Source organism: Mangifera indica, chromosome 1, assembly GCF_011075055.1.
Source record: "Mangifera indica cultivar Alphonso chromosome 1, CATAS_Mindica_2.1, whole genome shotgun sequence".
Taxonomy (NCBI): Eukaryota; Viridiplantae; Streptophyta; class Magnoliopsida; order Sapindales; family Anacardiaceae; genus Mangifera; species Mangifera indica.
The window spans coordinates 3,029,570-3,053,611 of NC_058137.1; the positions used below are offsets into that span (position 1 = coordinate 3,029,570).

The 24,042-nt window shown below is 33.5% G+C and overlaps 1 protein-coding gene and 1 long non-coding RNA gene across 2 annotated transcripts; both read left to right on the top strand.

Annotated features, from left to right (window-relative positions):
- Window positions 1-2,745: 2,745 nt before the first annotated feature.
- On the top strand, window positions 2,746-3,471 carry LOC123210106. Its single transcript, XR_006501202.1, has 2 exons — window positions 2,746-2,906; window positions 3,106-3,471. It is a non-coding gene; the product is annotated as an uncharacterized LOC123210106 (long non-coding RNA).
- Window positions 3,472-18,937: 15,466 nt separating this feature from the next.
- LOC123225153 (phenylalanine ammonia-lyase-like) lies at window positions 18,938-21,672 on the top strand. Its single transcript, XM_044649028.1, has 2 exons — window positions 18,938-19,441; window positions 19,783-21,672. Exons 1-2 carry the CDS (start codon window positions 19,059-19,061, stop codon window positions 21,524-21,526), a joined length of 2,127 nt encoding a protein of 708 aa, XP_044504963.1. The 5' UTR covers window positions 18,938-19,058; the 3' UTR covers window positions 21,527-21,672.
- Window positions 21,673-24,042: the final 2,370 nt, after the last annotated feature.

Here is a 24,042-nt window from a genome sequence, read left to right on the forward strand (position 1 = left end):
CTCAAATCAATAGGTCAAATTTGTAGCTTGATTTGGCTTGAATGTATAGTTTGAATTTGTAGTTCATTGACAAAACGATGTTGTTTTACTCAAATAATATTTAAATTTTTTGATTTGAATCGAACCAACCTACGGATTTGAACTATTAATTTGTGCTATTACATTCGAGCTAATTCGAACCGTGAATTTCAATCTAATCGAATCATAAATTTGAACAGTTAATTCTATTCATAAATTCAAATTGAATCTAATTGAACACTTCTTGGCTGAAGTTTTGCTCAATTTAAAAAATAAGTTAAATCCTCAAACTAGAGTTTGATTTAAATTTAAATTAAACGAATTTAAATTGAACTAAATCGAATCAAATCGGTTTTCAAAACTGAGTTGGCTCGAATCATATCCTAGATTCAAGAAGCTTTATATTTATCTTTTAAGTTTTAGATATTTTTTAAAATATAATATCAACTTTTTTTTTTTTCAATGCAAGGATCAAACTTTGTTTTTTTTGAACAAAACAAACTTTATTATGTCCTATAAAAATGAGTTTAATCTCTAACAACTTTAAACAATAATGACATAGATTTTTATTTTAATTTAACAATGATAATTGAGATACTTTTTTTGTTGATCTGAACAATTGCAAATAAAAGAAAATTCCCAAATTGACCTCTTTCTGCAAATTTATTTTCACAAATCAAAAATAAGAAAAACCCACCCACATGACAGCAAACCATGTGAGACATTCATTAGGGTGGGTTTTATTTATTTTAAGTGGATTTTTTTTTTTTATTATTCTGAGTGTGTTGTGCAGCTTTTTTAGAAATAAATTTTGAGAGTTTAATTTAAGGGTTTTTTTTGGGTTACAAATATTCATGTCAAAATATAAATTATCTATGTTATCATATAAAATATATATGTCAATACACCAATACGATCACATCAATATTTTTAACGAAAAGAATTGTTACTTCATTTCTATTTAATGCCGATAGAAGTCACATAATAGTTTAATATTTTTAATGGAAAATAATGAAATTTGGTTCATTCAATAATTAAATATGAAAGTTAAATCACTTTATTCGAAAAAAATAAAGTTTGATCATTTCAATTAATAAAATGATAATCCACCATCCTAAGGTGATATTATTTGTTTTGCTTAAATAAAAATTCCTCGTATTTTCCAAATTGGAGTAGCCCACAAATTTTGCATCTTTGGGAAATACAAAATTAGAAACTATAAACTTTGAGGGTATACAGTGTCACAACTTTACTTTGCAACGTCATCATAATGGTTATGAGTGAGCTTGGGCTCGATTTATGTCAACTCAAGTTTGGCTTGATGGTTGGTTTGAAAGAGTTGAAGTAGAATGTAAGTAGCCTAATATGAGATTGAGTCAAGCTAACTCTATTCAATCAAGTCATGAAAAAATTATCGACAAATTCGTCTTCTTTGGTGGCTTTTTATTTTATTTTTTATGATTTTTTTTTTTTCATTTCTAATAACTCTTTTTCTTTTTCTCTAACAAACTCATTGTCAATCGAGCAAACTAAGCTTAATCTCATGTTAATGGTTTTAGATATGAGTTGAGTTTGAGTTGGTTCTTATTTGAGTTTGACTCGAATTTTCCCCTAACAATAAGTGTGAAGTGTATAAGATTTTGTAGTTTCACATTTCAAGTGTGGTGTAACAATTAAGAGTAAGATGTGTTTTCTCCTATCACATTGGTAATTGCTTTTAAAAATCAATAAAATTATATATACTTTAAATAAAAATTAAATTATATATTAATAATGATGTATTATTATTTAGTAGTATGATTTTAAATTAAAGATAAAATAATGTCCAATCACATTGTGAAAGATTATTATTGATACATATATTGATACTCTTTATAAGTAAACATGATATTACTCTTTAAAGATTTGTTAGGGGGAGGTGCTCCTTATAAGGGGATTGAAAATTGAGCCTATAAGAGTTTTTTTATAGTTGATAACAAAAAAAAGATTTAATCATCCCTACATAAATTTTTTGGGAGTTAGAAGTCACTTATTTGATAAATCTATAATAAAATAAAACCCACAATTTTCAAGCCAATGAATAAATGAAGCACATATAAATTTATTGTGGGTGAAGTTAGAGTGTCAGACGAGCTTCTCTACTTGGCCCAAACTCTAGGGTTGTGACAAAAGTCAGATGCATAGGCTTGAATCTCAAATTTTTTGAGACAATCCAAAAGTTAAACTCTTATGGCTAAGCCATACAAAATTAGTGAATCTTAAGGTTTAGTAGGTTGGTATGGTCCACTAAAGACCCACAATTTTGTAGGCTTCGCACCAAATAGCCCATATCACATGGGACCTCAGCATATTTGCTAAGGTAGTCTAACACAAATTGTATTTTAAAAGTTTGATAATTGACTTCTAGAAAACTTTTAAACTTCTTGCCTACGAAGAATATTCAACCCTTAGTCTTGTAAGATCTTTCCCAAGTGTACAAATATTTCAAGGCTCTTAGTTTCGTATGATCTTTTCCAAGTGCATAGACATTTCAAGGCTGCATCTTCAACACATCAAGGTTTGATGTTGACGATGATGACAACAGCTCATTGTATAGAAACCAAAGAAACCAAAAGTCAAAGATTCATGAATAATTATTTATTAAATTCATATTTAAATAAATAATGGACAGACACGTGGAACCAGGTGATGAATTGCCGTGTCTTTAATTCATTTTGATAATTTGCTGAATTTGAGTACATACGTGGCCACTGAAAGACAGAGACACGTGTAGCACCATGATCTTCTTTTAAATACAGAAGCATCGCACACTGGTTCACAACCATATTCTGTTTCTCTTCAGAGTCATCTTCTCAGACTGACGGTTGCTCAAATTCAATCCTTCAAAGGTACGCAGTTACTGTCTCTAATTACCTTAGATGTTATTTAACTCTATCTTAATCGCGATTACTTGGACTCAGTGATAATTTTTACGGAAGAGTTCCCGGAATCAGCTCATATTTTGCAGCTTTTGTTTTCAGTTGTAATCCTGGAAGTGCTTTATAAAACAGTAATTATGGTTTTGCAATTTCATCTTTTTGAGCGCAGAAGAAGCAGGTGAAGATGGGTTTTGAGCTGGTTATATCTCTACCGGTGATATTGTTCATCATAATTGTGGCTCTTGCATGTTACCTTCTGGGTAGACAGAGAGGCAGAGGTTAAGCCAAATGAGCTCGGCAGCTTTCTGGGCCTCCTGCTTCTACTCAAATCCAGCTACCGCCACCAGCAACAGCTCCTGATCAGGGCAAACCCTCGCAGTCACACACTCAGGTTTAGAATTGTACAAGCTACGGATGGCTATGTTTTTAAACATTTCATTGCATCATACGTTATTAAATTATTCCACCCAATAAAAAAGAATCAACTTTAGCTTGTAAATTCCTGATAAATAATGGCTTGCCAGTTTCAATTTAAGTTGAGTTGCGGTGACTTTTCTGTTAGATTTTTGTGGATTCAAATATTGGATTATCAGGCTTTCAATGAGGAAATTGGGTTTGCTGATTAAACTGAACTTTTAAACTCTTCAGGTGTCCCATTCTGGGTCCATTATTGAAACAAACCCAGTCCAGCTTTGCTTAAGCCTAGCCTGGTTCAAGCGGTTTTAGATTTGTCTTTTAAGTTTTAGGTATTTTTTAAAATATAATATCAATTTTTTTTTTAATCGAAGGATAAAACATTTTTTAAATCACTTTATTTAAAAAAATAAATAAAATTGAATCATTTCAATTAAAAAAAAATTATAATCCACTATCCTAAGGTGATATTATCTATTCTTCTTAAATAAAAATTCCTCATATTTTCCAAATTAGAGTATGCCCACAAATTTTGCATCTTTGGGAAATAAGAAATTAGAAGCTATGAAGTTTGGGGGCACAATCACAACTTTACTTTGCAACGTCATCATAATGGTTATGAGTGAGTTTGGACTCGATCTAAGTCAACTTAGACTCGATTTGATATTTGGTTTGAAAGAATTCAATTAGAGTAAAGATACCCTAATGTGAGATTGAGTCAAGACAACTCGACTCAATCGAGTCATCAAAAAGTTATTGACAAATTTATCTACTTTGGTGGTTTCTTGTCTTTTTTTAATTTTTAACAACTCTTTTTTTTTTCTTCTTTAGCAAACTTATTGTCAATCAAACAAATTAAGTTTGATCTTAAGTTGGTTGTTTTAGAAATGAGTTAAGTTTGAGTTAATTTTTATTTGAGTTTGACTTGAATTCGCTCCTAATAGTGAGTGTGAAATATATAAGATTTCATGGTTTTATGTTTCAAGTGTGGTGTGACAACTAAGAGTGAGATGTGTTTTCTTCTATCACATTGGCAATTGGTTTTTAAAAATTAATAAAATTATGTGTATTTTAAATGAGTACTAAATTAGGTATTATTGATGATGCATTATTATTTAATTATATGATTTTAAATTAAAGATAAAATAATATTCAATCACATTATAACAGATTAACATTGATACTTATATTAATATTTATTATAAATAAATATAATATTATTCTTTAACGATTTGTTAGGGGGAGGTGCTCTTTAAAAAGGGATCATAGAATTAAGCCAATAAGAGTTTCTTATAGTTGATAACAAAGAAGAGATTTAACCATCCCTTCACAAACTCTTAGGGAATTGAAGTCAATTCTTTTATAAATCTATAAACAAATAAAACCCACAAATTTCAAGCCAATTAATAGATGAAACACATATAAATTTACCATACTAAAGGTGAAGTTAAAATTTCAGACGAACTACTCTACTTGGCCCAAACTCTAGGGTTGTGACAAAAGTCACATGCATGAGATTGAATCTCAAAATTTTTGAGACAATCCATAACCCAAACCCTTACGGCTAAGCCGTGCAAAATTAGTGAACCTTAAGGTTTAGTAGATTGGCATGGTCCACTAAAAACCCACAATTTTGTATGCTTCGACACCAAATAGCCCATATCATATGGGACCTTGCCATGTTTACCCAGGTAGTCTAACACAAATTGTACTTTACAAGTTTGATAATTGACTTCTATAAAACTTTTAAACTTCCTGCCTAGGAAAAATATTCAACCTTAGTTTTGTAAGATCTTTTCCAAGTGTACAGATATTTACAGGCTCTTGGTTTTGTAAGATCTTTTCCAAGTGCACAGATATTTCAAGGCTACATCTTCAACACATCTACCAAAATCAGAGAGAGTAGAGTTGGTTCAATCCAATGAACCAGAGAAGCTCAAGAGAGAGTGTAGAAAATACAATTAGTTTCTATTTCTTGTGTTTACAACTTTTACATACAATAAATATATATACTATAAATTCTAATTTAAGTTTGGTAACATAATAAGAATTGTACAAAAAAATTATGTTTTGAACGGAAGGGAATACTTCATTAATCAATGTGGAATATGATTTCTAGGGATATGATCTCTAATAGTGTGGGATATGATTTCCAATACTCCCCCTCAATTTTATGGTTTGTAGATGTCATAAACCCTAAGCTTGTGTAAAAGGTAAAAATGTTGTTTGGATCCCAAGGGTTTAGTGAAGATATCAACCAGTTGCTCTGATGTTCGAATATGGTAAGATTTTATTATTCCTTCCTGTATTTTGTCTCTCACAAAATGACAGTCGATCTTTATATGCTTAGTTCTTTCATGAAAGACTGGATTGGTAGAGATGTCTTTTGCAGGCTAATCGGTTTTGAGATTTTTACACCCAGGTCCTCTAACAAACCATAAATCTATATTATTTCACAAGTAGTTTTTGCCATTGCCCGATATCCTACTTCAACTGAAGAGAGAGAAACAATGGATTGTTTCTTCGTTTTCCATGAGATAAGTGAATCCCTAAGTTTTACACAAAAGCCCGTCAGTGATTTCTTTGTCATGGGACATGTACCCCAGTCTGAGTCATAATAAACTATCATTCTCTGGTTCTTATCTCTAAGAAATAATAACCCTAGACCCAAACATCCTTTCAAGTATTTAATTACCTTTAAGGCTGTATCCATGTGGGATTGCTTGGGTGCATGCATGAATTGACTAAGAATCTGAACAACATAACTAATGTCTAGTGTGGTCATTATGAGATAGATTAGTCGTCTCACTGGTTATTGATACTCAAGATGATTTTGTAGTGGTGGATCTTTTGTTGTCTTGTTGTTGTGATCATACTTTTGACTAGTAAGTTTGATATTTTGCTTTATTGGGACGATGTTTGGTTTGCAAGCAAATAATCCAGTATTTGCTATTAGTTCCAAAACATACTTCCTTTGACTGAGGACGATTCCATCTGCAGATCAGGCAATTTTAATTCCCAAAAAATATTTTAGAGGTCCTAAATCTTTTATCCTAAATGATTTGTAGAGATGATTCTTCAGCTTCTTTATGGCTATTGTGTCATTCCCAGTTATAAGGATATCATCCATATAAACCACAAGACATATGAACTAATTTTCTTGTCTTCTTGTGAACAAGGCATAATCGTGTCTTGACTGTTTAAAACCTAGATTGATCAACGCCTCTATAATTTTGTTGTTCCATTGTCGGGATGTTTGTTTTAGAACATAGAAAGACTTTTACAGTCGACATACAAGATTCTCCCCTTGTCTGTGAATTCCCGATGGAACCTCCATGTATATTTCTTCATCTAAGTCCCTATGAAGGAAAGCACTGTGAACATCAATCTGATGAAGAGACCAGTCATGAGAAGCTGCAATAGCAAGAAGTATGCGAATAATAACATGTTTAATGACAGGTGAAAAGGTCTTTTGGTAATCAAGTCCTTCCTACTGAATGAACCATTTTGCAACTAATCAAGCTTTATAACGTTCAATGGAACCATTAACCCAATGTTTTATCTTAAATACTCATTCGCAACCTATGGGTTTCCTATGAGATAGTCGTGGCACTAAATCCTAGGTCTTGTTAAGGTATAAAGCTTTTAGCTCATTTGTCATCGTCTGACGCTAATAAGGTGATTGAACTACTTCTGAATATGAGTTAGGTTCATGATGTTCAGAAATGTGACTGATGCAGGATTTGTGCTTTGGAGATAACCTGTCATAATTGATATATTGAGAAATAACATATGGTTCAGATGAAGCAACACAAACATAATCAGTGCTCCAATTAGTGGTTTTATGGTTTATGATGAACGTCTCAAAAGGACTTGTGTAGGACATCAAAAGTAACATGAACATCCATGGATGATGATAAAGTTGGATCTAGGATAGGTGAGGATGAATAAGCTCATTGTGCAGAGTCATAACCTGTTGATACATCACCAGTGTTGCAAGAAGATAGAACTATATCATACTCTTGTTCAAAGAATTCAGTGTGAGTAATTGGTGGTGAAATGGTAGATGTTGTGTCTATAATCTCATCAGCAAAAGGAAAAACGTCTTCATGAAATGTGACATCTCTACTGATGAAGAATTTGTCTGCAGCCATGTCATATAAGCGATATCCCTTTTATAGTGAAAGATATCCCATAAATATACAACGAATTGCTCAAATGTCAAATTTGTTAGCATGCTGAAGCTTAGTGGAGTAGTAGAGACACCCAAAATACTCTTAAGTTCTTGATGTTTGGTTTCTTGCCAAAGAGAAGTTCATAAGGTGATTTGCCACCCAGAACCTTGGTTGACATTCTGTTGATTAGACAGGATGTCATGACCACACAATCTTCCTAGATTTTAGGTGGAATTTTGGATTGGTGTTTGAGGGCACGAGCTACTTTCAATAGATGTCTGTGTTTTCGTTCCATAGTACCATTTTGTTATAGTGTGTAAGAGAAGAAACTTTCATGTAGAATTCCTTGAGAATCAAGGTAGGTAGTAGTGGTGTAGTTAAAAAAATCTTTTGTATTGTCTATTCAAATTTGTTGGATTTTTGTGTGGAATTGAGTTTAGACCATGGACACCAATTTCAGAAAAAAAGAATATGTTTGGGCCTTTGAGTTCATGAGGTACAACCACGTGGCACGTGAAAAGTCATCTATTATAGTAAGGAAATACTTGGATCCATCATAATTAGGTGTACTATAAGGTCCCCAAATGCCCAAATGTATCAATTGAAATAGTTGTGTGGTTGTAGAAGTGCTCGTGGGAAAGGTAGTGGGAGTTTGCTTAGCTAGAGGGCAAGTGAGACACTTTGGATATGGGATAGTACTCGAATGCCTCAATTTTTTATGGAAAATAAATGACATTTTATTTATCTGATTTGTATTACAATAGGGAGAAGTAATACAATTTTTATTTAATAAAGGAAATATCTTAGGGTTCAGCATCCAGTAATATAGTCCATGTTGTACTTTACCTAAGCCCATAAGATTGCCAGTCGAATGGTCTTGAAATGTGCATACAGTAGGCAAGAAGGTTACTACACATTTGTTGTCTACACATATCTTAGATACTAAAATCAGGTTAAAGCGGAATGTGGGTATACATAGAACATTTTTTAGTATGAGTTTATCTAATTAGACATCTCCTATTTATTTGGCTTGAGTTGTGGTTTCATTAGGTAATTTGACAAGTGTTGGAGGAGACAGATATTTTATGTCGGTGTAGAGTTCTGGGGAATATAATATATGGTCACTAGCCCTTGAATCTATTATCCATACATCTGGAGAAATACAAGTATTTAAGCACAAAATTGTACCTGCATAAAAGGTTGAAGCGTCATTACCCTTTGGTATTTGATTTAGAAATTGAATCAGTTAATCATATTGTTCAGATGATAGTCCTGTTGTTGATCCTAGACTGGTTGAAACAATTTGATTTGCTATGGGCCCTTTTGTCTTTGTTTTGTTGGATCCAGATGACCATGCAGCTTCCAACAAGTATCCTTGATGTGATTTCGTTGTTTGCAATAGTCACAATATAATTTTCCCTTTTGTTTGGGAGGCTGACTGTGATTATTGAAATTATTTGGTGTTAAACGAAAGTTATTAAAAGACTGGGTTCCAATCTGATTTTGTGTTGTGGGTGCACATAGGCCATTGGATCGCTTGCTTTCATCTTGTCCATTCATTCTCCCATATAAATTAAATGTTTTAGATGACCATAATTCATTCTTTTCTTCTCTAGCTATTTAGATCTTTTGATAAACGTTAAGGGCAACACCTCTTTTTTTTTTTCATCATACCCAATGTTCCTCTGACTTTCGTCTTGAATAGCAAGGTCATATGCTCGTCGTAGCGATAACGCCTCTGTAATGGGGAGTATGTGGGTTCTAAAGGCGACAAAGCCTTCGTTCAGCCCCATTAGAAAGCGAGTCAACCTTTCCCGTTCCTTTGCACATTGGATTTGTCTGAGAACTTCTGTTGGTGTAACTATTAACTCTTCGATGGCGTCCAATTCGTTTCAAGCAGCGGAGAGTCTAGTGAAATAGTTCATGACACGCTAATTTTCTTATCGGATTTTGGCAAGAGTTTGTCGAACACTATAGATCTTCACAAGATGTAAGACCTCATACATATCTTTGATGAATCCCTATAACTCGCCAGCATCTTCAATAGGCGGTAGATCTATTGCGATTTCCTCAGTTAAGAAGTTGCTAATCTAGGCTCTGACAAGGGAATTGCATCGTACCCAAAAACGGGCAAGCTCGGGTTCAGACGACATGGGTACAGTGCCATCAATGAATCCAATTTTATCCTTTGCAATAAGTGCCCTTTTGAAATCTCTAACCCATTGTGCACAGTTCTCAACTCCAGTTAAAGTTTGTTTGATTAAAATGAGTTCCCGCCCATCTAATGGTGAAGCATAAAGGACATCTCCAGGCTCTGGTTTATTTTTGTTTGTAGGAATCAGGTGAAAGGCTGGTATCTGTTGTGAACTAGCATTTGGTTCAGAACCTTGGTTCACCATTGATGCTTCAGCAGTTGATTCTGGTGACATGGGATCAATAGATATTGGTTTGATTGACTCCATCTAATTCAGATATCAAATCGTAAAAGAAAACTAACAGTGAAATTGCTTTCCTTTGTGCAGATTAATGGAACACAAGTGAGATTGTCTCGGATTGGAGTTGGAATAAAAGATTAAAAAGAGAGCAATTTAGAACATTACTTTGATACCATGCCAAAATCAGAGAGAGCAGAGTTGGTTTAATCCAATAAACCAGAGAAACTCAAGAGAGAATGTAGAAAATACAATTATTTTCTATTTCTTGTGTTTACAACTTTTACATACAATGAATATATATACTATAAATTCTAATCTAAGTTTGGTAACACAATAAGAATTGTACAAAAAAAATTATGTTTTGAATGGAAGGGAATAATTCATTAATCAATGTAGAATATGATTTTCAGGGATATGATCTCTAATAATGTGGAATATGATTTCCAAGGGATCTTTAATAATGTGGGATATGATTTCCAGGGATATGATTTCCATTACTTCAGGGATATGATTTCCAATAATATCAAGGTTTGATGTTGACGATGATGATAGCAGCTTATTGTATAGAAACCAGAGAAACCTGTATGTGCTAGCTCTCAGGGTGCTTCAGATTAAGGTGTAAATAGATGTTGACCCTTCAATCAAGATAATGGGTAGTAGAATAAAATTTAGATTCAATATTAAAACAACAATGGAAATAAGAGACTCTATTAACAAAGACTTGTACCTGAGAGTAATGCATAGCTCCTAATTATTCACAACAACTCATGAAAGTTGAAGGTGGTAGCTTACAAGCCACAAAACATTAATCCCACAACTTGAATGATTATATCTTATCCCTTTTGTCTTCCTCTTTCCTTTTCATATAGGATCAACATTTTAAACTATCTTCTCAAGTTTAAAAAAAGTTTACATAAAAGATTTTTTCTCATGACTACTATATCAGGTAAATTAAACTCAAAGTATTGGTAAAATTTAAACTCATACTCTTATACTTGGAATTGTCTCCTTTGCCACTCAATTACTATTTGCGGACTAACTATAATTTGCTTCTCTACTAAATTAACAACTTAGTAATGGGTTTCTTTTGTTCTTCTTCTTTTCTTAGTAATATGTGAAGATAGATCTCATTCATAATTATTAAGCAAGTAGGCCACAATCATGTTAATCAATAATATATGAAGATAGATCTCATTCATAATCATTAAGCAAGTAGGCCACAGTCATGTCAATCAAGAATATATTATTTTTGTGAGGAAAAGGACTATTTTCCACCCAAGTTTTAGCTAAAATTTAAAATTACACTCGCAACAATTGAAAAACCTAAATTTTTATCCATGACTCAACTTCTGTTAACTTTTTTCTATTAAAAGTAAGGGTAAAATAATTATTTTACTATTTATATTAAAAAGATATAAAATTTGTTACTTTTCTCCCTTTCCTCAGGTTTTAGAAACTAATATTTTATCTTTGCCTAAAGTTTTAAAACTTTGAAAAGTAATATTTTCACCCCTGAACCTAGGGTTTCCATATTTTTCAAACTATAGTCGTCCCCCATAACTTTCAAAAATAGTAGTTTAACTTTAGTTTTCGACCTTTCTTCCAGCATCATCTTTAGCCTCCTCATTCTTCTGGTGCAACAATAGGTGGTTTAAGGTAGAGATCTTCATCTCTTCATTGTGCGGTGTGACAAAGAGATGCAGATCTTTTTCTCGCACAATGCGATAAAGAGACGGAGATCTCTTTGTTGAACAATGCTGCGACGAAGAGATCTCCGTGTCTTTGTCTCACCGTGCAACGAAGAGATGAAAATCTCTATCTTAAACCACTTACCATTGCACTTGGAGAAAGAGGAGGCCAGAGACGACGTCAGAAGGAATGTCAGAAGCTGAAGTTGAAGAGTGAAGGTGAAATCGCTATACTGCAGATTAAAAAATATAGAAACCCTAGGTTTGGAGGTGAAAATATTACTTTTTAAAATTGAAAAATTTTATGTAAAAGTGAAATTGTTAGTTTCTAAAACTTAAGGGAAAAAAAGAATAAATTTTATATCTTTTTAATATAAACAATAAAATAATCATTTTATCCTTACTTTTAACAGAAAAAGTTAATAAAAATTGGGTCATGGATGAGAGTTTAAGTTTTTTAACTATCACATGTGTGATTTTGAATTTCAGTTAACACTTGAGTAGGAAATAGTCGTTTTCCCTACTTAAGTGACAGGTCTTTGATTGCCTATGAACCGAGGTGGGTGGTGTGCTGCACCAAGTCTCATGAATCACATTTCTGAACCTACCACTCCTTTGTGGACCACGTTCAAACACTATTAATGCTTTCAGAAAGTAAGTAAAACAATTCTTAAACAGTTGTTGAAAGATTTTTATTTGTTCACACTCTACAAGAGAACATATGGTTGTTAGATTAACAAATTAATGTCAGAAAACAGTAAGAGCAAATCATTCCATAGTGCCTGTGCGATGGTTTATAATAAGAGGTTTTATTAGAATAGTAATGTGGGCTAATGCCAAGTTAGCATCCCCAAATGGAAATGATTTGATACCTTTTGTGTAAAATCCCCAATCCCGAACACGCTTTGAGTTGAAATATTTTCTACAACAAATATTCAATTTAACAAATATTTTAAGTAAATAATTGAATATATAAATAATATATCATCGTGTAATTATAATATTTTAAATTAAGATTAAAGTAACACTTAATTATGTAATTATACATAATTTATTTACTCAATCTATTAGGGTTGTTGTAACTACTTGACTAAGAAAAAAAAATCCACGCATGAGAAACCCAGTTTGTTCCCAAAGCTCATATTCAACAAAGTGATTGAGAAGAATCCCAACATTAGCTCTATCATGGGTCAATGATGAATTGCCCTTGTATTTATTTTTAGCCGTTGATTTCAATGTTAAGAAGCCATTAATGACATAGATCGAACTCTCTGTTTCTGGGGACGGGTCCATGCTTTTTACCCTTGTTGGTTGGTGAATTGTATGGCCGTGGTTGGCCTGCAATGGAAAGTATGGCGTCTCTGGAACCACATGGCTGTCTCTGTACTCTTTAGCAATTTAACACGATGGAGAGCTCTTTATTTCATTTCTTAAATTCATCAATTTATTTTTCTATCTTTGAGTTCATGGTTGTTGCTCGTCCTTGTAGATCCATATCTACAGGATCTTGCTCAAAAATGACAGATACATGGACCAAGATATAACGGCTTTAATTAAAAAACAGATCCCATACGTGGTTTTTAAAATAATAATAATAATAAAATAGAAATTTTATTTGGTCAAATAACTAAAGGAATTATTAAAAATTACCCATTATTTGACCAAAGACCATTTCTTACTATCGGAAAAAATAATACCAATTCTATAAATTAAAATATTATAAATTGCATACCTAAAATACATCGAATCATTTGTTAGATTAATTCACAATAAGGGCTTTAATTAAAAAATATATCCCATGCGTGGTTTTTTCTTTTTTTTTTAAATAATAAAATAGAAAATTTATTTGGTCAAATAACTAAAGGGATTATTAAAAATTACCCATTATTTGACCAAAGACCATTTCTTACTATTGGAAAAAAATAATACCAATTCTGTAAATTAAAATATTATAAATTGCATACCTAAAATACATCGAATCATTTGTTAGATTGATTCGCAATGTCCGAAACAATCCATAGTTATTTATTTACACAACACAATTTACCTTTTATATACTTTGATTTTGGAAGTGAAAACACTCCTTCTCTGTATTTTGAGAAGGAGAATTTACACTCATCATTTCTATCTCTTTCGCCTTTTTTAAATCATATGGCAGTTGTTGGACTTTAGTATGTACCCATCTATTAATAACCTCCTGCAACTACCACGAAAACAGTTAATACAAATGGATTGGATCGATTTTATAAGCCAATTTTTAAACCGATGATTATATGTATATTTGTTTATGGAAGTTAATCATGGAGAACTCACAATTATAATGTCCAAATTAATGGTCATGCCATTATAGAATATAATAAAAGTGAATGATAAAAATCAAGGTTTTTAAAACCGGATCGAGATAAAAACCGTTTTAAGTACTAGTTTAGATCAGATCGGTTGAACCATTTGAACTAGTCGATTGAACCAAAATTATAATTTAATCATAAAATTTGCATGTGTACCTCTCGCGTGTACTTGAATGCCTCATCAACTGTGGCACGCTTGTGCGACAGGGTTGGCCAAACAAACAACTTGCGGCGAGTTATCGAATGGTATAGCTGCTTAAATTTCACAGCAACATAGTAGCATGCTTGGTGCGCCAGTGCTTGATTATTGCTGTGGGGCTTCACAGGGCTGAATTCCTTGAACCACTCACAAGTTGACAAGTGAACCTGGTTAATCTTGTTTTCGAAGATGTCGTATTTGTTCAGCAAAAGGATGAACGGGGTATCCTTAAAACAAGGGTGTCTAACAAGACTCTCAAACATGTCTCTGCTAGCTAACATCTTGTTGTGAAGGGTACCTGTGCCATGCGTCCACATCTGGTCATAGTCACTCAAAGCAATGCAGAAGATCACACCTCTCACATCTTCAAACATGCCCAGCCATTTCCGACTATCATGTAGTCCCTTGGAATTCATGCGGATAAGTTGTTAAAAGCAATTGAGGACTGCATCTGCGTGCACTGCAGGGAAGAGAAAAAAAAGAAAAACAGTATTTTATTTTATATGTAACCTTGAACCGGTATCTGTATGGACTGAGTTAGACCGCGGTTCAGACAAGAACCGACGATTCACCCATGGTCCAATCCGATTTCTATTTCAAAACAGTTTTGTCTTCAACAGAACCTGGCTACAGTGCCGGTTCACGGACCAACCGGTTAGACTGGCCGGTCCTGTCCGATTTTTAAAACCTTGATAAAAATCTTATAATCTAAGGGTATTAATAAAGTAAAAATTAGTTCTAGCTACCATTGTTGACCAAAATTTTGACAATATAAGATAAATCATGGGATTATATTTTATTAATAAAATTATACGTATATATTTTTAATATATATTTTAAATATACTGATAATATGTTATTTATGTGATTGAATGAATTTGAATTAAAGATAAAATAACACTTAATCACATAATGATATATTATCTATATATCCAAACTATATATTAAAATATATGCATATAACATTACTCATATTTCATCTACCAGGGGAGGAAAATTCATGGATTGGAGGTTGTTGGAATTGGAATAATTCCCTCGTGGTTCAACAACTAACTAGCTAGCCTATAATTTACTCTTTCAATCCTCAATTATTTATTCATCTACCATTGAAATATCCTGCTGCTAATTAAAAAATAAGGATTGATTATCTCATTTTAATTTAATAAATTATAATTAAAAACAAAAACTCAGTATTAATACTTCTTCGCTACAATATAATAACTTCGATTTATATTAAAAAATTACAATTTGGGATTTATTTATTTTTTAATGTTTCTTCAACAAGAAAGATTTTAAACGAATTTTTCACATCTCATTAAGATTTCTACTTAGTATTTTAATTCAACGACGGGGCAGAAACTTCAAAGTAACCTTTCCACTTGCACAAATTGATTATAAATTTATAAAATGAATCAATTTGTTGTATTTTATATTTTTATTGAAATTTTTTTTTTAACTATATCAAATTTGAATTCAATAATTAACTTCATAATTATTTAATTAAATAAATTAAAATTAAAATTTTAATATATTGTAAAAGGAAACTCGAACTCCCATCTTTGGCATGGTATGCATGGAATAAAATATTGTTAAGTTGAATAGCATTATTATTAAGAAACATGGGCATCGCAGATCGAAGGCAAGGGCTAACATGATTTCTGAATTCTGCCTTCAACGTAAAGACAGAATCTTTCTCGGAAAATGTAGAAATCATTAGTGGCATTCCTTTCTAAAGCTAATAAAAATTGGGTGGATTCCAATTCGAAATATAGTGGAATTGATAGATTTTGGATCTGGGTTAGGGTTTTTCGATTTTGAAAACTTTTTTGTATTTGTTTGTTTTGGGATTGTGACACTACGATAATTTTGGTCAATGAAGGTAGACAACGAGTTCATTGCACAATTGATTGCTGCTGCCATTGCGAGACGAAAAAACGTGTGAAAAATGTCTAACAATCTAAGAAAGAAATATTTATATGTGCAAACAAAAACAGAAAATGCCATAACAAGAAGAAGAAATCACCCGTGAAAACAAACAATGGAGTTCCTGTTTGTAGTTTCTTTTTTCTTTTGACATTTATACAATATCATGTGATCTTACTTGCACTGAGAATTACTTCAAAAACAAAATTAAAAATAATGCCAAATGACCTTTATGCCATTGGAATTTAGAATAACCTTTTTACTTAGGTACATGTCGACTTTACAGAAATTGTTCATTCTAAAGAGTTAATCCCTTCACTATCAAACTTTCAAATTGTTTTCGGTGAAAGAAGTTAATGGTTGTTGCTAAGTGGAGTACTTGCCTTGAAACCTGTTAAAGCTAGGTGAATAGAAATGCAACAAAATTATATGTATAAAAAATATATATAATTTTTATATACAAATAATAATATATTATTATATAATTGAGTATTGTTTTATCTCTTTTTTAAAACTATCTAATCATGTGATGATATGTTTTATTTGTATATAAAATTGTGTATATTATTTGTATATATAATATTACTTTTATATTTTAGTTCTAGGTAGAAACTAGATTCTATTTGAAATTAAAGATAAGAGGGTTCGATTCCAATTCTTTATTGTTGTACAAAATACTTAGGCCTACTCACCCCTAGGGTTGCATACGAGTCAAACAGAGTTTGAACATGGCCCAATTCATTTTCAGTGAGTCGAGGCTTGGGCTCACCGACCTCGCTAAACATATGTTCGTGTTCAACTCGTTTTATAATTTTAGTGTTCATGATCAGTTTGCACTTGGCTTGGGTTTACTTTGATCGGCTTCGGGTTCGCATCTCATGCTTGACAGGCTTGGTTGTACGACGTCATTTTAGAGCTTATTATTAACAAAACCAAGTTGTGCAAGCCAAGCAAGACACTTGATTGGGTTTAAGCTAGAGCTTGTTTTTGTTCATACTTTCAAGCTACTATTCAGGCTTGAGTTCATTATCTCATGTTCGTGTTCAGACTCGTTCGAACAAAGCTTGTTTTAAGCTGGAACAAGCTCGCTTTGAATCTAGCCCTATTCATCCCTAATTTTATACACATTATTTTTAAGAGCAATATTATACGTATATATTTTGGGTACATAAATAAATATACATTTATATATGTTATAATATGATCAAGTATTATTTTATTCTTAATTTAAAATCATCCAATTATATGATGATTTATATGAGTATATATTTATTTATGCATTTAAAAAGAAAACGTATAGTTTTATTGTATTTTCAAAAGTAAAATATTACATTCAATATACCTTGGAACCTTAACAGATAACCCCTGGAACTCTCTTGTCCCTATAAATGGCACTTGACAGATAGAAGATGAAAATAAATGCCCAAAGAAAAGCTAATAAAATTTGAAGTTAATTTAGAATGAAAGGCTTAATCTGCTACAACAACCATGCCAAATAAACAAAGAAATTGAAGAAAGGCCAGAAAAGGAGTTGGTACATTTTCCACTGAAGGAAAAAGGGTTTTCCACAGAGTAAACCAAACTAATTCATCATCAATAACTAGTTAAGTGAATAAATTAAAAGTCTCAACTACCAAGTATGAAATAATTTACTAGAGAAAGTTTTTATCGTATTTTATGTAGTGTTAGATTTAAATCAAATTGAACTCAAATTTACTTCAGTGAAGTCAAACTTGAGCTCATTTCAAATATGTTTAAACTTGACTCATTTGAACATAATCAAACTTGAGTTCGGATCAAGTTTAAGCTCGATTCAATATTAAAATAATATTATTTTAATACATATTAGATAAAATAATATCGTTTTAATTCATTCATATCGAATTTTTAAAGTTTATGAATTTTATAAACTGAATACTCTTGAAACTCAAACTCAAATTTAAAAATATTAAAATCTCAAATTCGAGCTTAAGTAAATCTAAAATAAATTTAAATAAGTTTAATTCGAACCTAATTTTAATTTTATGATAAAACTTGATAAACGAGGATAAATCATTAACTTTTAAAATTTACGGAGAAAGTCTTAGAAAATGGTATAAAATAAACAAAGCTTCAATGGGGGATTCAGGCAATTAAAATTGGCACGTTTGGAGAATTAATGGGTCAAAACTGTGTGGCTTATTCAACTTACGTATCGCCGGCGAAATACATCCCTCCTTTTGAAAAGTCAGCTAAGCATAAATGTATTTTGAAAATTCAATTATATAAAAATTTTGGATATATTATTATATAATTAGATAATTTTAAATTAAAAATAAAATAATATTTAATATATAATAATATATTATTTGTATATCTAAATTATTTTAAAAATTATATAATATTTATTTTTATTACATCATTAATATTACATCATTTTATAAACAAGACAAAATAAAAAAATAATTGTATTTAATTTTTAATTAATTATTTTATATTAAAATTATATTTACTATAATAAGCTTATTAATTTTGGTTTAAGGTGACGTGGCATAGCTGTAATACGAATTTGATCGGTCAATTCTTCACCAACCACAATCTCACCAATCTCCTCCTCCACTATCGTTTCACTAGTCAATGTTACAATTTCTCCCCTCTTACTCAGTCCACGCCACCACATTCTGAACCGTTCGATCCCTGCATCATCAACGGCTTTTATCTCTTTCCAACAAACCCTGCCGGTTCCTTCTGCCACCCTTAATTTTACCTACCAAGACCTGTGTTACTGCAACACAACCACGTCTCTCTCTTTCTCTATATATACACCTTCAGTCTCTCTCTTTTCCTCAGGGAATTCATTTACGTTTATATAGTAAGATTTCCTTGTGACTCAAAAATCTCTTCTCACTCTCTCTTCTCTTTGTTGTTACTATTTGTGTGTTTTTTATACACAGTAAAGCCATGGAGAACGGTCACCAAAACGGGAGTTTGAAGAGTTTGTGCACGGGTTCTAATGATCCGTTGAACTGGGGAGTGGTGGCTGAAGGTCTTAAAGGGAGTCATTTGGATGAAGTGAAACGTATGGTGGCGGAGTACAGGAAGCCGGTGGTGAAGCTCGGTGGTGAGACTTTGACGATAGCTCAGGTGGCCGCCATTGCTGCCAATGAGTCTGCTGTCAAAGTCGAGCTTTCAGAGTCAGCCAGAGCTGGTGTTAAAGCTAGCAGTGATTGGGTAATGGAGAGCATGAATAATGGAACTGATAGTTATGGTGTCACCACTGGTTTCGGTGCAACTTCCCATAGAAGGACCAAGAACGGTGGCGCTCTTCAGAAGGAACTCATTAGGTAAGCGTTTTGAACCCACGTTACCAAGTTTATATTTTTACACAAAAGACGAGTTCACTCAGCTTAAGGTTTTGTAAGCTAAAAAGAATAATGTCTTCTTCAATTGTTTCAAATTAGTTGAAGTAGTTAATCAATCATCAAGAGAACTGTAGGACTCGGTCGTGTTGACTCATCTGAGCCTCACAAGTTTTATCTGTGTTTTGAGGTTAAATATGTATTACAGAATTCAGCACATCCAGGGGGGGGGGGGGGGGGGGGGGGGGGGGAGGAATTTCTAGGAAAATTAGAACTGATTCAATGAAAGTTATTGAACTAATTAATGCTAAACATATTTCTTACAGATTCTTGAATGCTGGAATCTTCGGTAATGGAACAGAGTCGTGCCACACTTTGCCGCACTCAGCAACAAGAGCTGCAATGCTTGTGAGGATCAACACTCTTCTCCAGGGTTACTCTGGAATTAGATTCGAAATCTTGGAAGCAATTACCAGTCTTCTCAATAACAACATTACTCCTTGCCTCCCACTTCGCGGCACAATCACTGCCTCTGGTGATCTTGTTCCTCTGTCTTACATTGCCGGATTACTTACCGGTCGCCCTAATTCCAAGGCCACTGGACCTAACGGAGAAATCATTAATGCTGAAGAAGCCTCTAAACTCGCCTGTTTTGAGTTATTTGAGTTGCAGCCAAAGGAAGGTCTTGCTCTCGTGAATGGTACCGCTGTTGGTTCTGGATTGGCCTCTATGGTCCTTTTTGAGGCTAATGTTCTTGGTGTGTTGTCCGAAATTTTGTCAGCAATTTTCGCGGAAGTGATGCAGGGGAAACCTGAATTCACTGACCATTTGACACATAAGTTGAAGCACCATCCAGGCCAAATTGAGGCTGCAGCAATTATGGAACACATTTTAGATGGCAGTTCTTATGTTAAAGCTGCCAAGAAATTACACGAGATGGATCCTCTTCAAAAGCCCAAACAGGATCGTTACGCCCTCAGGACTTCACCACAATGGCTTGGCCCACTGATTGAAGTAATCAGATTTTCAACCAAATCGATTGAAAGGGAGATCAACTCTGTCAATGACAACCCTCTGATCGACGTTTCAAGGAACAAAGCCTTGCATGGAGGCAACTTCCAGGGGACACCAATTGGTGTTTCGATGGACAACACACGTCTGGCTATTGCATCTATTGGTAAACTTATGTTTGCCCAATTTTCGGAGCTTGTGAATGACTTCTACAACAATGGGTTGCCATCAAATCTCTCTGGCGGCAGAAATCCAAGCTTGGATTATGGTTTCAAGGGAGCTGAAATCGCCATGGCTTCCTATTGTTCTGAGCTCCAATACCTTGCCAATCCAGTCACCAGCCATGTCCAGAGTGCTGAGCAACATAACCAAGACGTGAACTCCTTGGGACTCATCTCTTCAAGGAAAACTGCTGAAGCTGTTGACATCCTGAAGCTTATGTCTTCTACATATTTGGTTGCTCTCTGCCAAGCGATTGACCTGAGGCACTTAGAGGAGAATTTGAAGAACACGGTTAAGAACACAGTGAGCCAAGTGGCTAGAAAAGTTCTTACTGTTGGAGCAAATGGAGAGCTTCACCCATCTAGATTCTGTGAGAAAGACCTAATCAAGGTAGTCGATCATGAATACGTGTTCGCTTACATTGATGATCCCTGCAGTGCTACTTATCCATTGATGCAAAAGCTGAGACAAGTACTTGTTGAAAATGCATTGAACAATGGTGAAAATGAGAAGAATGTGAACTCTTCAATCTTCCAAAAGATTGGAGCGTTTGAGGAGGAATTGAAGGCCGTCTTGCCTAAAGAAGTTGAGAGTGCAAGAATTGTGATTGAGAATGGAAATGCAACAGTACCCAACAGAATCAAAGAATGCAGATCCTATCCATTGTACAAGTTTGTGAGGGAAGAGCTCGGAACAAGATTTTTAACAGGCGAAAAAGTGAAGTCACCAGGAGAGGAATTTGATAAAGTGTTCACTGCACTGTGCCAGGGTAAGATTATTGATCCAATGCTAGATTGTCTCACAGGCTGGAATGGTGCCCCTCTTCCACTCTGCTAGTGTGATTTCTTTTTTTCTTTCTTTAATTTCTTTTTTTCCAATTTCCACTAATGGAATTGCCTTATCCCTGTATGATTAAATGATTTTAATCTATTTGTAATGTTTTCTTCATTAGTAAATGAGAAATGGTTGCTCATTTTGTCCCACTCTTAATTAGCAAAGATTGGAGCATTTTTCCATCTATTAGATTGAATTTCATATAGATAATTGTACTGCATTATCTAAAGCAAAGCTGAAGGAAATCCAGAAATGAGCAAAAATTATCAGAGAGCTGTTCGCGAAGCAAATAATTGTGGGAATAGGCCCTCCAGCCATTGATGTGTCTGCCAATAATACTGAACGAAGTGAAGAAGTACGAGACAATTACCACCACTAGCATATGCAAGGATTACCTCTCACGAAAAACGGGAATGTTTTACCAAGGATAGACCTGTTAAATCTTGTAGGTAAATCTTATATTTAAATAGATATAAAATAAGGGGAAAAGGACTATTTCCCACCCAAATTTTAGGTCATTCTCAAACCCACACCTACGAGAGATCAAAAACCCCAATTCCTACCCATAACCAAACTTCTGTTAATTTTTTCTGTTAAAAGGAGAGGTAAAATAGTGATTTTACTATTTATATTAAAAAGTTATAAAGTTTATTACTCTTCATCCCTCAGGTTTTAGAAACTAACATTTTACCTTTACCTAAAATTTTTAAACTTTAAAAACTAACATTTTCACCCCCAAACCTAAAGTTTCCATATTTTTTAAAACTCAGCTCCCCCTCATAACTTTCAAAATTTTTAAAAAATCGAAGTTCTTCGTCTTCCTAGACGAAGACAAAGTCGTCGTCTTCGTTTGGGAACTTCGTCTTCCCCGACGAAGTTCTTCGTCTCTCAAGGCGTCTCCGACGTCGATCGGACCTCTAAATGGGAGGAAAGAGATCGCCGGAAGGAGAGATTGCTTCGGGAGGGAGAGGCCGTCGGCAACGGAGCCGGAGAGGTCGCCGGAGATTTCAAAACCAAACCCTAGGGTGAAACTACGATTTTTTTAAAACTTAGGCTGGGGGAAAATTTTAGTTTTTAAAGTTTAGGGGGGAAAAATAGATTCTATTTTAGTTTATTTTTAATATTATAGCGAAAATAACGATTTTACCCTTACCACCGTTAGAGTTTTGTTAAATCTAACCGGTCATGGGTGGGTGTTTGGTGTTTCCATAGTTAAAGGGTGAAAACTTAAGAAAACATCAAACCTTGGGTGGGAAATAGTCGTTTGGCCTTTTTAAAACTCAGCTCCCCCTCATAACTTTCAAAACTAGCAGTTTCACCCTCATTCTTCAACTTCATCTTTCGACGTCGTTTCTGACCATCTCCTTCTCCTGGTCCGATGACGGTGGTGCGATGAAGAGATGTTCATCTCCTCGTCGCATGGTGCGACGAAGAGAAGAAGATCTCTTCGTTGCACGATACGACGAAGAGAGAGATCTTTTTGTCGTACCACCGTGCAATGAAGAGATCTCTCTTCGTCACACCACCCAGATTCATCGTCCTTCCTCGCTCGTCGCATCGTTCAGACACAATGAGGAAGGACGACGAAGCATCGTCCTTCATCTGTTCTTTGCAGTCGGATATGGAAGATTGGTGGAATACATCGACCGTCGGTAGTGGCCAGAGAAAGACACAAACACTAAGGGTGAAATCTAAACTTTTCAAATTTTGAGGATGGGTTGAGACGTTAATTTTTAAAACCTGGAGGGGGGAACTAATAAAATTTTAAAGTTTATAAATAAAATAACAATTTTACAACTGCCTCTAACTAAAATTTTGGACAGCAGTTTGGCCATGGGTGAAAATTGAGATTTTTCATCTCCTTTAGATATAGGTTTGAAAATGACCGAAAATTTGGGTGGAAAATAGTCATTTTTCCAATAAAATAAATACTGACTTAAATAACCAATCATACAAATAAAATAAAAAAAGAAATCGGAAACTTTTGATCATTCCCATCGGAAATGAACAATTTCTTTTATTATTCCTGGATGGGGCATGCTTAAACAAAGGTTGTTTATAATGAATTTCATGCTTAAACCTGAACCCAACTTCTTTTTCTGGAATTTTTTTTTTTTTTTAAAGGAATGTGCAGTCTTGAACCTTGATAACACCAATTTCAGGACAAATGTGATGAAGTAAAGGTAGACCATAAAAAATTCTCAGTAAGGATGAGATTTTGGGAATAATTTGGTGCAAAAAAAGACTCAAAATAATGGCTGTCTAATATAAAATTCATCAGGATGCATTTCTGTGTTATTCCCAGATATGGAACTGTTGGATTTTTATATGACAAAGTGTCTCTAATAAACTATATTTTCCAAATATTTTAGGAAAAACACTCAAAATATAAATAAACTATATTTTTAAATAATATCTTATTCAGCCTTCTATACACATTATTTGTAAGAGAAAATTGTTCTTTTCACACCCTAAATCAATTATATCCTGACCTTTTTTTTTAATTCAAAATTTTCAAA